This window comes from Melanotaenia boesemani, chromosome 8 (genome assembly GCF_017639745.1).
Source record: "Melanotaenia boesemani isolate fMelBoe1 chromosome 8, fMelBoe1.pri, whole genome shotgun sequence".
Classification (NCBI taxonomy): Eukaryota; Metazoa; Chordata; class Actinopteri; order Atheriniformes; family Melanotaeniidae; genus Melanotaenia; species Melanotaenia boesemani.
The window spans coordinates 27,037,444-27,052,443 of NC_055689.1; the positions used below are offsets into that span (position 1 = coordinate 27,037,444).

Sequence of the window (15,000 nt, forward strand, 5' to 3'; positions counted from 1 at the left end):
CAAAAAATAAATAACAGAGAAGTAAACATCACCGTGAGGGGAAAAAACAGGTCTTTATTTATGCAGATGTACTGCTGGGTAAGACACCAACAACCTGATGTTAGCACTTTTTAGCAGTGCTGGGTTTGTTTACCACAGCGGCCACTTTTCATCAGTTGCTGTTGCCAGTGGACAAAAGTTTACCTCTGTTACCATAGGGAGAGGTCCAGAAATGACCCGGTCATCAGGCCATCAATAACTACAATAAAAGGGTAGTGTCAAAGGATTTAGTCAGCTATGCACTGAAAAGAGATCAGATTTGCATCAAACACAGCTGAGGGGCAGCTGTGGTGGAGGATAATGAAGACCTGTGGTTTTTATCACAGGTGGGGGTGGTGCAAACTCACCTCACCATTACAGAATTAAAACCTGTAATTTGACACTTTTTTGTAAATGTGAATTAAAGCAATGATATAATAAAATTTATTTTGTCATTTCATTCATTCATTTCAAAGTTTATTTCAAACATGTTCTTTTATTTACAGTATTTACTTCTTCCATTTCATGTCTGGCAAAGAGTAGGCAGAAGTATGAACTTATATCACCCTACTTCATTTCTATAATACACTGTAACTCTATTACACACTTCAAATTTGCTACTTCACAATAAAAAATTTACACACCTCCCTCCTCCCACAAAAACAAATAAATGACACTGGCTTCAAACACTGACACACCATCATCACCGTCCTTTGTTAAATTGTTCTTCAAGCTTCAAGTTTATATTTATTTAATATTTGCATTTCTTTTAAACTGGTATATGTTTTTACTTTTCTTTAGTTGATCTGTTAAGCTCTTCTGATACCCTACGTTTTTAAATTATGCTTCCCTCTTAAATCATAACCCTCTTGTTGAAAACAAATTCTCAATATTATTTGGAAGTAAATTTTTTCTGGATCTGAATATTGTGCTGTTTTAAACTGAATCAAATCTAGATATTTTAGAGCTTGTATTTTTTAAAAATAGTTAATTTGTATGATCTCTATATCCTGTATTATTTATCAATCTAATGGCCATTTTATGCATTATATTTACTGTTTGTATATTACTTTTGTATGTATTTCCCCACACCTCTATGCAGTAACTATGTGCCATGTTTTACCCAAGACAGCAATACTCCATGCCAACTTCCCCCGAACATAATTAATGAGTGGTTTCCAACAGATTTTGTGGTCTAAGATCACATCAATTTATTTAATTTCATTACCTCTTTCTATATTTACATAATCAATGATTAATTTTACTTCTACATTTCTCTTATGATTTCCAAACAGCATAAAACTAGTTTTAATAAAATTCAATGACAATTTATTTATATCAAACCAATTTTTCACTCTGTCATTGTTGCTCTTGTATTAGGTTAAATATTCTTTATATACTTAAGTTCATCACATTCACAGGAAAATATTGTACTTTTCACTGAATGCTATTTTATTGGTTGCAACTATAATTAGCAACCAAATGCAGTCACCATTTTAAAAAATATCCTGATTTGCTATATAATAAAGATAATAATTTGCTGATAATGTAGAAAATATCAGAATAAATGCATGCCATATTATCACCACTGTAGAAAATATGCTTCATTGTTGTATATTAAAATCATTTTCTGATGTGGAAAATATATAAATAAAAAAAACCCAGAGTTGATAGCAGTGGACAAAACTATAAAACACCATGCACATAGTCACTGGAAATGGTAGAGAAATTGTAGAAAACATTTGAATATAGATATGTAAGAAATATTTTTTTTTACATTTACTATTGGACATATCTGCCTTTAATACACTGTTATGAGTCAAAAATTCTAGACAAAAACAATGTGACTAAACAGTTTTTAATATTTTTCATCTCTTCGTTAATACATTTGGTCAATCGCTTCATGCAGCCAGGATAGGTGAGTTATTATTGAGAAAGTAAGTGAGCTCTTAAATTTAGCAAAAATAACTCCTATCAAATGTTTCTGCATGTGAGCCACATATAAGACTCCCAAAGGATTAACAAGAAACAGTGAACCTTTCCTCCCAATAAAACCACTTAAGTTGATATCTTTTGGGGTGGCTTTATCGAACAGCTCTAATCAAGCCATCCCACAGCATCAATATAAACCCATACCATGATGCTTTCTCCACCATGCACCATAGTTTCATGGATGTTTTGTACTAGCTGTGCAGTGTAATTTATTCTTCTAAACACTGAGTGGTACGTTTAGTAAATAACCACAACATGCTGACAGACGTTAGTAAGAAGTTAGGCTCAAAGTCGTGTCTCTGTACTTCTATACAGCTTTTTCGTACTAAAATATATAATTGTAACAAAAGTTGCGATAAGCAAAACAAATTAGTTTTACTTGCAAATTTGTTACTGATTTTTCGTCCCACATGTTTACTGGAGTAGCGCCGTTGTAAAAGCGCTATAAAAAATATAGAGTAAAGCATTTAGATTAGCTGTGATCGCACAGTCTATGGCCAAGCTCGTGTCAGTGCAGGTCTGTTTATTGTATTTCTATACACCGCTGCCGTGGAGCTTTCTGCGTCAGCTCGTCACAGCAAAACTTTATTGTTCAAAACCGGAAGACAGAACGTACTACGTGTCAGGAAAAGGAGAATCGGCTAAATGGGCGAAGACGTTTAGGCCGTTTGACTTAACCTGTCTGCAACATTTGATTTGTTTTTGTTATTCGGTCGGAGGTGTTTTTTGTCACAGTTCTTAACTTTAAGTCCTTAGCGGTGGACCAGTAACGATGTTAACGAAATTTGAGACGAAATCGGCTCGTGTCAAAGGTAAGAGGTTACCAACAGTTAGCAAAGAAGCTAATTTTAGCGAGCTGATGCTACTGTTATAAGCAAGTTTACAAGTGACAAAAATACTAAATACAGTTTTTGCTCAAATCTATCTATCTATTGACGATCACTATTAAATAATTATTTGAGTAGCTTTATTTAAATGTAGTCAATCTTAACTGAAAGTCCTTTTACCTTTCTGTTGCTATTAAGCTAACGTATCAAGCCATTTAGACGTGACAACTTTTATAAGATTTTTTTTGTTTGTTTTTTAATAAAGACCCAGTTTTCTAAAGCGTGTGTTGTTGTAATTGGCCCACTGTGTTAACGTTTCAGGCCTTAGCTTTCATCCTAAAAGGCCATGGGTTCTTGCCAGTTTGCACAACGGAGTTATCCAGCTGTGGGACTATCGTATGTGCACCCTGATTGACAAATTTGATGAGCACGATGGTGAGACATTGACGTGGCCAGTGAATGGTTGTAATTTTGTGAAGTCCCACACTATTTTTTCTGATGGAAATCAATATATTTCACGTGGTCTTGCCTACAGGTCCTGTTAGAGGAATTGATTTCCACAAACAGCAGCCTCTTTTTGTGTCTGGAGGAGATGATTACAAAATCAAGGTGAGACTAAATGCACATCTATTGAATGTCACACTTTAGTTTGTATATTTCCATGAGACATCAGATATGTAATGGCTAGATGTTTAATGCTATTAAGCTTTAAAACGTTTTTGTGACATGTATTAAACTAGTGCTGAGTAAATGTAGCCGTCTTTGCCAGGTGTGGAACTACAAACTGAGACGCTGCCTCTTCACCCTTCTGGGACACCTGGACTACATCAGAACCACTTTCTTTCACCATGTGAGTTGTTCTGCCACTTCACACATGCTTGGTTTTAACATAGCTTTTTGTTTATTTCTGTGCATTCACCCTTGGATCTACATATGTACTTATTGATATACAACTCTGTAACAACTTAGAGATACATAATCTACATTATTAATATTTACAAAGATGAAATGCAAATCATTGGTAGGTCCAGTTGTGCAAATCCATTGTTTTCTGGACCTACATTGCTCAGTGTTAGAACCACTCCATAACAGTTAAAATTAACACCTGGATACACCTCATTTTAACAAACTCTGCTTTTACCTGCACAAACTGCCATTAGTAGAGTAAATTACCAGTTACGCTTGGATGTACCTTACCAAGTGCAGGCAAAAATAATTTCCGGCATTGTGAGATGTGCCACTACATTAAATACTATTTTCAGGGTTGCTCAGGACACATTCACCGTGCATCCAAGAGCGTGACCAGAATTCTTGTTTATGGTCTGAATCAGATGTATTTGTATCTTTTAAATATAAATTAACAAAAACCATCCTGAAGGAGTGGGTCAGGGATAGTCATTTATTTTCTGTCGTGCCAGAGACTGAAAGCCCTTTGAGCTGCTGAAAGTTTCAGAGTTGTGCTTTGGTTTTCTTTGTCTTACTGTGAGATACTTAGACTTTAGTTTATTACTGGTGTGCTTCCAACAGCTATATTATGACTATTTTACCTGTAGGAGTACCCCTGGATTTTGAGTGCTTCAGATGATCAGACCATCCGCATCTGGAACTGGCAGTCCCGGACCTGTGTATGGTATGACAACTGTTTTTGGTCATTATTAACACTAGTTAATATTTGATATTGACATAGAAATTACATAATCATATTAGCTGCAAACACTCAACTAGGAATACTAAGCATCACAGATCTGTACAGAGATTCTTTTATTCAAAACAATACACAACTGTAATCACTTTTGCAATAGAGACATTTGATTTGTCTCTTGAGGCATTAAATGCAGAATATGTCTGTTCTTGTGTTCATTCACAGTGTTTTGACTGGACATAATCACTACGTGATGTGTGCACAGTTCCACCCATCCGAAGACCTGGTGGTGTCAGCCAGTCTGGATCAGACCGTGCGAGTGTGGGATATCTCCGGTGAGGGCCTGGGGATGGCGGATCAGAGTGGACAGTGGGCTGGGTTTGGGGGAGGGGTTGGGAAAAGAGTGGTTTAAAGATCAAAGAAGAAGACAGGAGCAGGACCCATGTCAAGTCCTGAACCTTTTTTCTTCTACCTTGTACAGGACAAACCTCTGTGGGCTGTTTGCAGAAACACTTCTCCTTTTAGAGTAGAAAGACTTTAGATGTACTGCCATGGATATTTACAGTTTGGCATTTATAACTGAAATGCTGCACTATGATTACTGATCAGATAGTTGCAGTTGAATAAAAAAGAAATTGGAAAAGTGTTTCTGTGCCTCTGCATGCTCCTAAAAACTTTTTTAAAAAATTGTCTTTTTTTCTTTCCTCATTTCTCATTTTTACATTAACTAAGCCATTTCTTTGCTCATCTGCTTGGATTTATATACATATGAACATGCCTAAAATATGGATCTTCTACTTGCCTGTCTTGGATTTATGTGCTTTGACGTGTTTTGTGCACTGAGCATGAATGCTTCCATTTTTACTGTATTTATGATCGCTAAACCTCATGATATTAACAATGTCCATGTTTTACTCTCCATGTTTCATGCATGGCCACATCTAGCTTCAATATAAAACTCACTTTGCACTCAAACTTGCATCATAGAAAGTCAGTACTGCCTTTTTTTTAATCGACAGTTTAATATATTTTAAGAAAATTTGTTAACTGTAACTACTAACTGGTTTAAACACACTTAAACTACTTAATGATGTCAGAATATTCTCATACTACCCAAGTCATTTGCATGGTTGGTTCTACTACTCAAAATGTATATCATGGCCATTGTGACTATATTATTACTCATTACTTTCTAACCCATAAGTGTAACATTTCAGTGTTTTAACAGTGCATGTGACTCAAGCATCCTGACTAAAACATGCATGTACCTTTTAAAAAGGACAAACTGTCACGTTCCTGATATTCAACGCCCCATCAGAGCACGTCTTTACAACGCTACCCACCACCCCACTCCACCCCCTCCCATCAGCCAAGTCCCTTTATCCTACTTGTCCCATGCTCTCCCTGGAAACATCCATACCTGCACACGGGTTCCTAGTGCCATTTCTTTCCCCCATTTGTCACCTCTCTGTGCTGTTGAGCTATCTGTTCACCACATCATCTTAACAGGGTGAAATCATGAATACAACCTGTTTTCTATTCTTTTTCTTACCAGGTCTTATTTAAGTCTTGGAGGTGATCACTAATCTTGCTCTGCTGTCCAATCAGTTACCATGAATAATTTCTGTATAATGTCAGTAACCCAATCAACTGTGTCTGTACAGTAGTGATTGCTTCCAGACTTAAGTTGGGGGTTAATGATGGAAAAGCAGAGATTGTGTTGGTGTGTTTCAAACCCTGTGTGTGTGTTCAGTGGTCCAACAGTTCCCTCTATTTGTTATCCCTTTTTTTTTTTTGCCTCTCCTCTCTCGTGATATTGCACCACATTGGATTATTTGAATAACTTGCTTCTTGTTTTTTGTCTTTCTTCCTCCCCTGTACTGTGGTTGTGCTCCTGTGTAACATGAAAATGGCTTTTCCTCCTTGCACATGGTGCTCTGAATGATGGTTCCAGGTCTGAGGAAGAAGAACTTGTCTCCAGGGGCTGTTGAGACAGAAGTGCGCGGCATCTCTGGGGTTGATCTGTTTGGTGCTTCAGATGCGGTTGTGAAGCATGTCCTTGAGGTGAGCAACAAATTGTATGTTTTGATCTTCTGACATGTGTTTTATCAATTGTAATAGTGTTTTAAGAAGTGTCAGTGGGAACATTTTTAGTTTACACAGAAAATCTAAAGAGGTTGAATTTTTTAATAGATGGAGATTTTCCAGATTGTCTCCTTCCAAACTTAAGTCCTATTTGTGGGGAACAAATGGCTCTTTGGTATCATTTAGCAAAAGCTTTTCTCCTCATATGACATCAAGGCATTTTCTGGATTTTGGGTCCTTTTTAGGTTATTACTTAAGGCACAGAAACATCCTGCTAAAAGAACTGATATTACTTTGCATGGGTTTGTTTTTGCAGTGTCGTGGGAATTTTGTGATCACATTTTTCTGTACCTTTATAAAGTCCTTAAATTGAAGGTGTCTGTTTTGAAAGAAGCTGACATAAGATTTGGTGATTTTGATTTGTGTGATTTGAGCTTGTTTGTTTCTGCGTCTAGGGTCATGACCGTGGGGTCAACTGGGCAGCCTTTCACCCCAGCATGCCCCTCATTGTGTCTGGAGCCGATGACAGGCAGGTGAAGATCTGGAGAATGAACGGTGAGTGAGTTAATGCAGAGTTAATAGACACACAAAACAAGACCTGCTGATAAGAATCTTTAAAATAATCCCCTCTTTTTCCCTTTTCTGGCCCAGAGTCCAAGGCATGGGAGTTGGATACATGCCGTGGTCACTACAACAACGTGTCCTGTGCCGTCTTCCACCCACGCCAGGAGCTCATCCTGTCCAACTCTGAGGATAAGAGCATCCGGGTATGGGATATGTCCAAGAGGACCGGAGTGCAAACCTTTCGCCGTGATCATGATCGCTTCTGGGTTCTGGGGGCTCACCCAAACCTCAACCTGTTTGCTGCTGGTAAGTTGGTATACTGGCATACAGCTGGACTCATTTGAGCAGATTGTACAGAACTACCAGCTATCACTAGATGTGATGTTTTGTATTACAAATAGTTTACTGTGTGACAGGAGCTGATTAGCAGAGGTCTGCAGAATTTCGTGCTGAATCAGAACTTGTTTTATGTCCTTCAGGTCATGACAGTGGTATGATTGTGTTCAAGCTGGAGCGGGAGCGTCCTGCATATGCTGTACACGGCAACATGCTGTATTATGTCAAGGATCGTTTCCTCCGTCAGCTAGACTTTAACAGCAGCAAGGACACTGCTGTCATGCAGCTTCGCAGGTCAGTACAATGTCAGAGATGTAGATACAGCCTTCCAAACAGGTACAGAATTCATCTGATTTGTGTCGAAGTAATTCCAAAAAGGTTGCAGCCCAAATAAAAAAAAATCTGGACGCAGCAAATATTGAGGGGAAACAAGCCAAAAAATTAAACAGAAATGTACCACCACACACATCTCATAAATCATGAGAGATAACTGAGAGGGCTGCTGTTTAAGGAATATTTTGCTTCGTATCCCTCAAACTGTTTAACAGTTTATCCTTTAGTTTAAACACTTGTGTCACTTAAAGAAATTATTCAGATTTTTGGTACTCGCTGAAGTGGCCAGTGCTTAATACTGAGTGAGAGTAAGAAATGCAAAAAGTCTGGTTTTATTTAACTTTTTTTCTCTTTCTTTAGTGGTTCTAAGTTCCCTGTGTTCAGCATGTCCTACAACCCTGCTGAGAATGCTGTCCTGCTCTGCACTGTAAGTATTTCCCTTCTAGTAAATGTAGTGAGTTTTCAGTGCATGTTGTGTAAATGTTTATTCTTCCTGCAGAGAGCTACCAACCTGGAGAACAGCACTTATGACCTGTACTCTATTCCCAAAGAAAGCGACTCTCAGAATCCTGATGGTAAAGAAATACATCAATTAAGCTCTATATTGATTTGCAAACTGAATATATTTTTCCTGTTTGTTTGTTTTTTTTATGTGTAGTTGAATTTCATACCTTATTTTAGTTTATTTTTGCAGTAAGTTGTTTATACCAATAGTGTAAATATCTTTAAATGAACTTTGTTTGGTGCTTAAAGTAACCGTCTGTTTATTCTCAGCCCCGGAAGGGAAAAGATCTTCTGGTCTGACAGCAGTTTGGGTGGCAAGGAACAGATTTGCCGTCCTGGACCGCATGCACTCTGTGAGTTCATTTTTAGGTTTACCATGTGAGAAAGTGTCTTGGAAAGCATTAAACCAGTCGTTGCCAAAATGTTGAACTTTAGATTTTTTTTTAAATTTTTTTAAGTCTGTTATTTCATCATCCATATATCATTATAAATTAATGTGTTGAATGGACTTGGTCTGCATGATTGAGGGTGTTGTAGCTGATGGAAGGATCTAATTTTTCTTTTCTTCCAATATGGTACTTTCAAAACAGTACTAACTAAAAACATGCCTTCATGTTGTTGCAGGGACCAGTGATTAAAGCTATCCTTAAACTATGTAACTGGAATTATAAAATACTCTCAGATTTTGTGGGATAGGTGTTTGCTAGTTTTCTGTGTCTTCCTCTCATTTAATCTAATATTATCGCTGTTAATTTCAGCTTCTGATTAAAAACCTGAAGAATGAAATTGTAAAGAAAGTCCAGGTGCCAAGCTGCGAGGAAATCTTCTACGCAGGCACAGGCTCGCTGCTGCTGCGTGATGCTGATGGCATCACGTTGTTCGACGTGCAGCAGAAACGCTCTCTGGCCACCGTCAAAATTGCCAAGGTCAAGTACGTGGTATGGAGCGCCGACACCAGCCACGTGGCTTTGCTGGCTAAACATGGTGGGTAGATAAGAATATCTACTGGGTATTTAATGCTAAGCCTTATCTTTATCTCTTTCTGTTCTCAGAAGTTGTATTGCTGCCATAGTTGAAGTTGTAGCACATTTTAGCCCTTCTCAGGGGGGACTGAAGGGGAAAAAACTAGGGGCAGACAAAAAGCACAGTAATGCAATTTAAGTAAATAACTTTCTGGGAATAGTGATGATCCTTTAATAATCTGCACAAACTCACTAATAATGCATCAAAGTCTCTCACTCACTTAAGTGTTAGTTTGCTCCCAAACATCTAATTAACTCTAAATTGTAATTTATTTTATAGTATGTGCATTTTGATTGTTGTACTAAGAAACTTGTCATTTTAAATTTATTAATTCAGAATGATTAAACAGGGGTTTTATGGATGCAAGAAACCATGAGGGGAAAGGGAAAAAAAAAACATGCATCTCAAGACCACAAATGCTAGTTCTCATTTGACCATCGTGTCGTATGAATGAAATCTTCCTGTTTTCTTCATTTAGCTATTATGATCTGCAACCGTAAGCTGGAGAGTCTCTGCAACATTCACGAGAATATCAGAGTGAAAAGTGGAGCCTGGGATGAGAGCGGAGTCTTCATCTACACCACCTCCAACCACATCAAATATGCTTTAACCTCTGGGTAGGCTTTATTTTTATTTAAATTCAGTGCAGCAATTTGCACTTGTCTCTTATGAAGTGAGCAAACTGCTTCTGCTTTCACGTACAAGTCACTGCCACGTTATGCACACTGAGTCTTCTCTAAGTAGACTTTGAGAAACAGAAGATCTTTTTATGGTACCTCAGGAATCTAAAGAGGTGTTTGTATTACTGTACTGTTTAATAGGCAAAGCTGTGGCTCAGTGTGTTTACAGAAACATTAGATTAGAGCATTAGATTTGCTGGAACTCTATATTATGAGACATATTTTGCAGTGTACCCTTTTTTTTTTCTAAAAACATTTTTTGGTTAATTGTTTTTGTTTTTTTTAATAACATACTACTTTAATTTTGCTCCTGTAGGGATCATGGCATCATCAGGACCCTGGACCTGCCCATCTATGTGACCCGTGTGAGAGGCAACAGTGTATACTGCCTGGACAGAGAGTGCAGGCCTCGCGTCCTTACCATTGACCCCACAGAGTACCGCTTCAAGCTGGCGCTGGTTAACCGTAAATATGATGAGGTTGGTTCTTCATTAATGATATGTAAAGACATAATTGGAGTCCTTGGCTTCTTTAGGTTTACATTGCAACTCATTCAATCCTGAATTGTGACCACTGATTTGAATTCATCACATTCATGTTCTTTCCAGGTGCTCCACATGGTGCGTAATGCCAAGTTGGTGGGCCAGTCAATCATTGCCTACCTGCAGAAGAAGGGCTACCCTGAGGTTGCGCTGCACTTTGTCAAAGATGAGAAGACACGCTTTAGCCTGGCTTTGGAGTGTGGCAACATTGAGGTAAGCTGACTGAATTAGAAAACTGTAAATTGTGCTATACTCATTCTGCATCAAGAATGCATTATAGAAAACTGTTCTGCAGGAAAAACTGCAAAATCATTACATCTGCTCTGTATACTTTAAGGTGGCACTTGAGGCAGCCAAGGCCCTGGATGAGCGCAGCTGCTGGGAGCGTCTGGGTGAGGCAGCACTGCTGCAGGGGCACCACCAGGTTGTGGAAATGTGCTACCAGAGGACCAAAAACTTTGACAAGCTCACCTTCCTCTACCTCATTACGGGGAACTTGGCCAAACTGCGTAAAATGATGAAGATTGGTAAATTATGAGACTTAACTACAGAGTTATAATCAGTATTCTCTTTATTAGGTAGAATGTAATCTAATATACATCACATTTAATGTTTTTGTGTAGCTGAGATCAGAAAGGACATGAGTGGACACTACCAGGCAGCTCTCTACCTGGGAGACGTTAGTGAGAGAGTTCGCATCTTGAAGAACTGTGGACAGAGTGAGTTCATTTGTTAAATCATTTTCATTCCGATTGTCTTTACATGATTCATTCATATTTTCTTTACATGATTATTTACATAAAATTGGGTTTAAACTTATTCTTGCTTGCATATGTGTACACAGAACATTTTTACATGTAGAAACTTTTCATTTGGGTAAAATTTCTACAGATTATGTCAAATGAATGCACAATTAAAAATGTGGGAATTTTATGTTACCATCATCTTGACCATAACTTTGAATAATAATAATCTCAGAGTCTACAAAATCTTAAATGTGCTGTTTTATTTTTAATTGATGTGTTTGCAGAGTCTCTGGCTTACCTGACTGCAGCCACACATGGGCTGGATGAAGAGGCTGAGGCTCTGAAGGAGACCTTTGACCCAGAAAAGGAGACGGTGTGTTGACATAACATTCTCTACCAGACAAATATATATTTAATATTTAACAATAAAATCACTTGAGTGTAATCTTGTCAGTAAAATGATGGTTGATCTTACGTTTTGTAGGTGCCAGAGGTTGATCCCAATGCACAACTGCTGCAGCCTCCTCCACCCATCAACCCCCTGGACACCAACTGGCCTCTGCTCACTGTGTCAAAGGGCTTCTTTGAGGGAGCCATTGCAGCAAAGGGTGAGTCATCAAGTCTTGACACATGACTTTGCATGGCTAGACTTAAATATACTGAATGTGCTGTGCATTACGTCCATATATAGAAAGAGATTAAGCATGCAATGTGAGTAACTGAGGAAAGTTTGTCGCTTGTGTTCTACTAATTATATTTCAGTGAGAAGTGTTTTATTATTATTATTATTTTGGGTGTTGAAAGTAAGAATAATGGTATATTTCAGAAAGTTATTGTTGACAAGAGTGAGAACAGAATTCCTCTGCTGTTGTAGGGAAAGCAGGTCAGATGGCTGCAGATCTGGATATGGATGCTGCTGGTGGCGAAGGCTGGGGAGATGATGCTGAACTTGCTATGGTTGAAGGTAAATTTAAAATTAATTTAACAATATTTTCCTCAGAAATTACCTTTTAACTAAGCAAATTTAGACATTTATATGTCTCTTTTTCTTTTCAGATGGATTTGTGGATGCCCAGGATGGATTTGGGGATGAGGGAATAGTGAAAGAGGAGGGAGAAGGCTGGGAGGTTGAGGAAGACCTGGAACTTCCTCCAGAGCTGGTAAGAGGACTGATATAATCGTAAATTAAAGCCCCAAAAAAGCTGTACTAAGTTTTAATACCACAAGTGTCATCAAAATTTTACTTCCAATCAACAGGATGTGCCAGTTGGAGCAGGTGGAGGAGCTGATGATGGCTTTTTCGTCCCACCCACAAAGGGAACAAGTCCAGTCCAGATGTGGTGTAACAATTCTCAGCTGCCAGTGGACCACATCCTGGCTGGCTCCTTTGAAACGGCTATGAGAGTATGTTTATAATGTCATTTCCACTATTTTTGTTTCCCTTTTCCCTCAACTATTTAGATGTAAATTATTTTTGTGCAGGAAATCCTAACATTAGCTAGATTTATTTTCTATTTTACACACTAAAAGTTAAGTATCTTTTCCTTCCTTCCACAGCTGCTCCACGACCAAGTTGGAGTTGTGAACTTTGGCCCCTACAAGTCTCTGTTCATGCAGACTCTGTCCAGAGGCCGCACCTGTTACCTGGGTTTGCCTTCTCTGCCTTGCCTACGTGGTCATCCCCAGAGGAACTGGAAGGTACAGTTGTTATATTTGTGTATTTATTTTTGTCGGTTATCGGGCATTTTTAGATGTCTGCTTTAGTTTTGATTATGAAAGTCATTCTCCCAACCCACTTTAGTTCCAGCTTTTCGCTTAGTTTCTTCTAAAAGAAAAATCTAAAATTTTTATTTTTATTTATTTATGTTTTGTTTTTGTTTTTGTTTTTTAGGACTGTGGGGCAAAGCAGGGACTGCCAGCTGTTGGGCTTCGCCTCTCTGATCTCATCGCCCGCCTGCAACATTGCTACCAGCTGACCACGGCCGGACGGTTTGAAGAAGCTGTTGAACGTTTCAGAGTCATTCTGCTCTCTGTACCTCTGCTGGTGGTTGATAACAAGCAAGAAATTGCAGAGGTGAGCAACATGTTTTAATTCCAGTCTGTGTTTTTTTTTCCCCCTACAATTATGTTAAAAAAAAAGAAAGAATGAACCTAACAGGTATGACTCTATGTTGTTCATAGGTTGCTCATCTAGGTTGCTATGTCTTGTTTAAATGTTACCCATTTTATCTTTTTTCAGGCCCAGCAGCTGATCACAATTTGCAAAGAATACATTGTGGGTCTGACCATGGAGACTGAGAGGAAGAAATTGCCTAAAGACACGCTGGAACAACAGAAGAGGCTGTGTGAGGTAAAGACATCATGCAACCAGGCCTGATTGTTGGTCCAGACTAAATTATTTTAAAAAATAATCATTATTTATACCTTGGATGACTAATTTATGGTATTCTCCCTACAGATGGCTGCATATTTCACACACTGTAATCTCCAGCCAGTCCACATGGTTCTTGTTTTGCGCACAGCTCTGAACCTCTTCTTCAAACTTCGTAACTTCAAAACAGCTGCAGGTTTTGCACGACGCCTTCTCGAACTTGGGCCGAAGCCAGATGTTGCACAGCAGGTTGTACTGACTTCAATTTAATTCGTTTTTTTATAATAAAAGGAAAAGCAAAATATTGTGTATCTTGTATTAATCTAATTAATGAATCCCTGTCATTTAGACCCGCAAAATTTTGGCAGCCTGTGAGAAGACACTGACAGATGCCCACCAGTTGAACTATGACCCCCACAATCCATTTGACCTGTGTGCTGCTTCTTTCGTTCCCCTCTACCGTGGACGGCCCGTTGAGAAGTGCCCACTGTCTGGAGCCTGCTACTGCCCTACTTACAAAGGCCAGATCTGCAGGGTCACACAGGTAAGCTGATTCTCTCTTCAAAATAGAAACAGTAACATCATTTGCTAAATATTGAGGGCTTCCAGGTCATTCTTTGAATCACTGTCACCATCCATTTAAAGGAAAAATGGCAACTAAATGCAGAAAAAGGTTTACTGATTATCTAATTTGTTGTATATGAATTAAAATCTTTAACCTTTAATTTAATCTTATTTTCTAGGTGACGGAGATTGGTAAGGATGTGATTGGTCTGCGTGTGAGTCCACTGCAGTTCCGCTAAGAAGATGAGATGTTTTGCAAAACACGTCCATGCTTTCTCTGTGGGGTACCTTGTTAACATGAGTGGGATGCAGATGTGTTTGCTCACAGTGATGTTAATCTCTGTAGTCCTTTCAGCTATCTTATTCTATTCATTCATCCTGTCCTATTAAATAAAAGAAGCTTTTTTCTTGTAACTGCTGTTTCATCAGTGCAGCGTGCTTTATTAATGCTGTAAAAACCTTACTGTTCACTTTACCTGACTTGACTAATTCCAGATATTTGAAAATGAGTGCACATGATCTAAGTATCTTAAAAAAACTATAATAAAAGTACCCAAATGGAAAAAAAATGTGTGTGTGTGTGTGGTTTTATTGGGATTTATTTGATGTGGTATGATGCCTAGTGTGGTTTATTTGTAAAATATGAAACTGAAAGAAGATGGTTTCGGTCTTTGTGGAAACGTAGATTTAAAAATATTGAACATGCCCCAAAAGACTGTTATTGGGGATATAGAGCGGGTATAAAGATTAATCACTTGGTTTGTACCACTGTT

General features: G+C 38.3%; 1 protein-coding gene across 1 annotated transcript; it reads left to right on the top strand.

The window, feature by feature from the left end:
• Window positions 1–2,614: 2,614 nt before the first annotated feature.
• On the top strand, window positions 2,615–14,796 carry copa (COPI coat complex subunit alpha). The gene is made up of 30 exons (XM_041993157.1): window positions 2,615–2,822; window positions 3,159–3,272; window positions 3,373–3,446; window positions 3,607–3,687; window positions 4,391–4,467; window positions 4,705–4,814; window positions 6,434–6,543; window positions 7,020–7,119; window positions 7,216–7,434; window positions 7,608–7,758; window positions 8,158–8,224; window positions 8,297–8,372; window positions 8,572–8,654; window positions 9,060–9,285; window positions 9,803–9,941; window positions 10,321–10,483; window positions 10,613–10,759; window positions 10,884–11,073; window positions 11,170–11,265; window positions 11,577–11,665; window positions 11,777–11,900; window positions 12,167–12,256; window positions 12,349–12,452; window positions 12,550–12,696; window positions 12,850–12,990; window positions 13,184–13,366; window positions 13,532–13,642; window positions 13,751–13,912; window positions 14,013–14,207; window positions 14,407–14,796. The coding sequence occupies exons 1-30, from the start codon at window positions 2,783–2,785 to the stop codon at window positions 14,464–14,466; spliced, it is 3,669 nt and encodes a 1,222-aa protein (XP_041849091.1). The 5' UTR covers window positions 2,615–2,782; the 3' UTR covers window positions 14,467–14,796.
• Window positions 14,797–15,000: the final 204 nt, after the last annotated feature.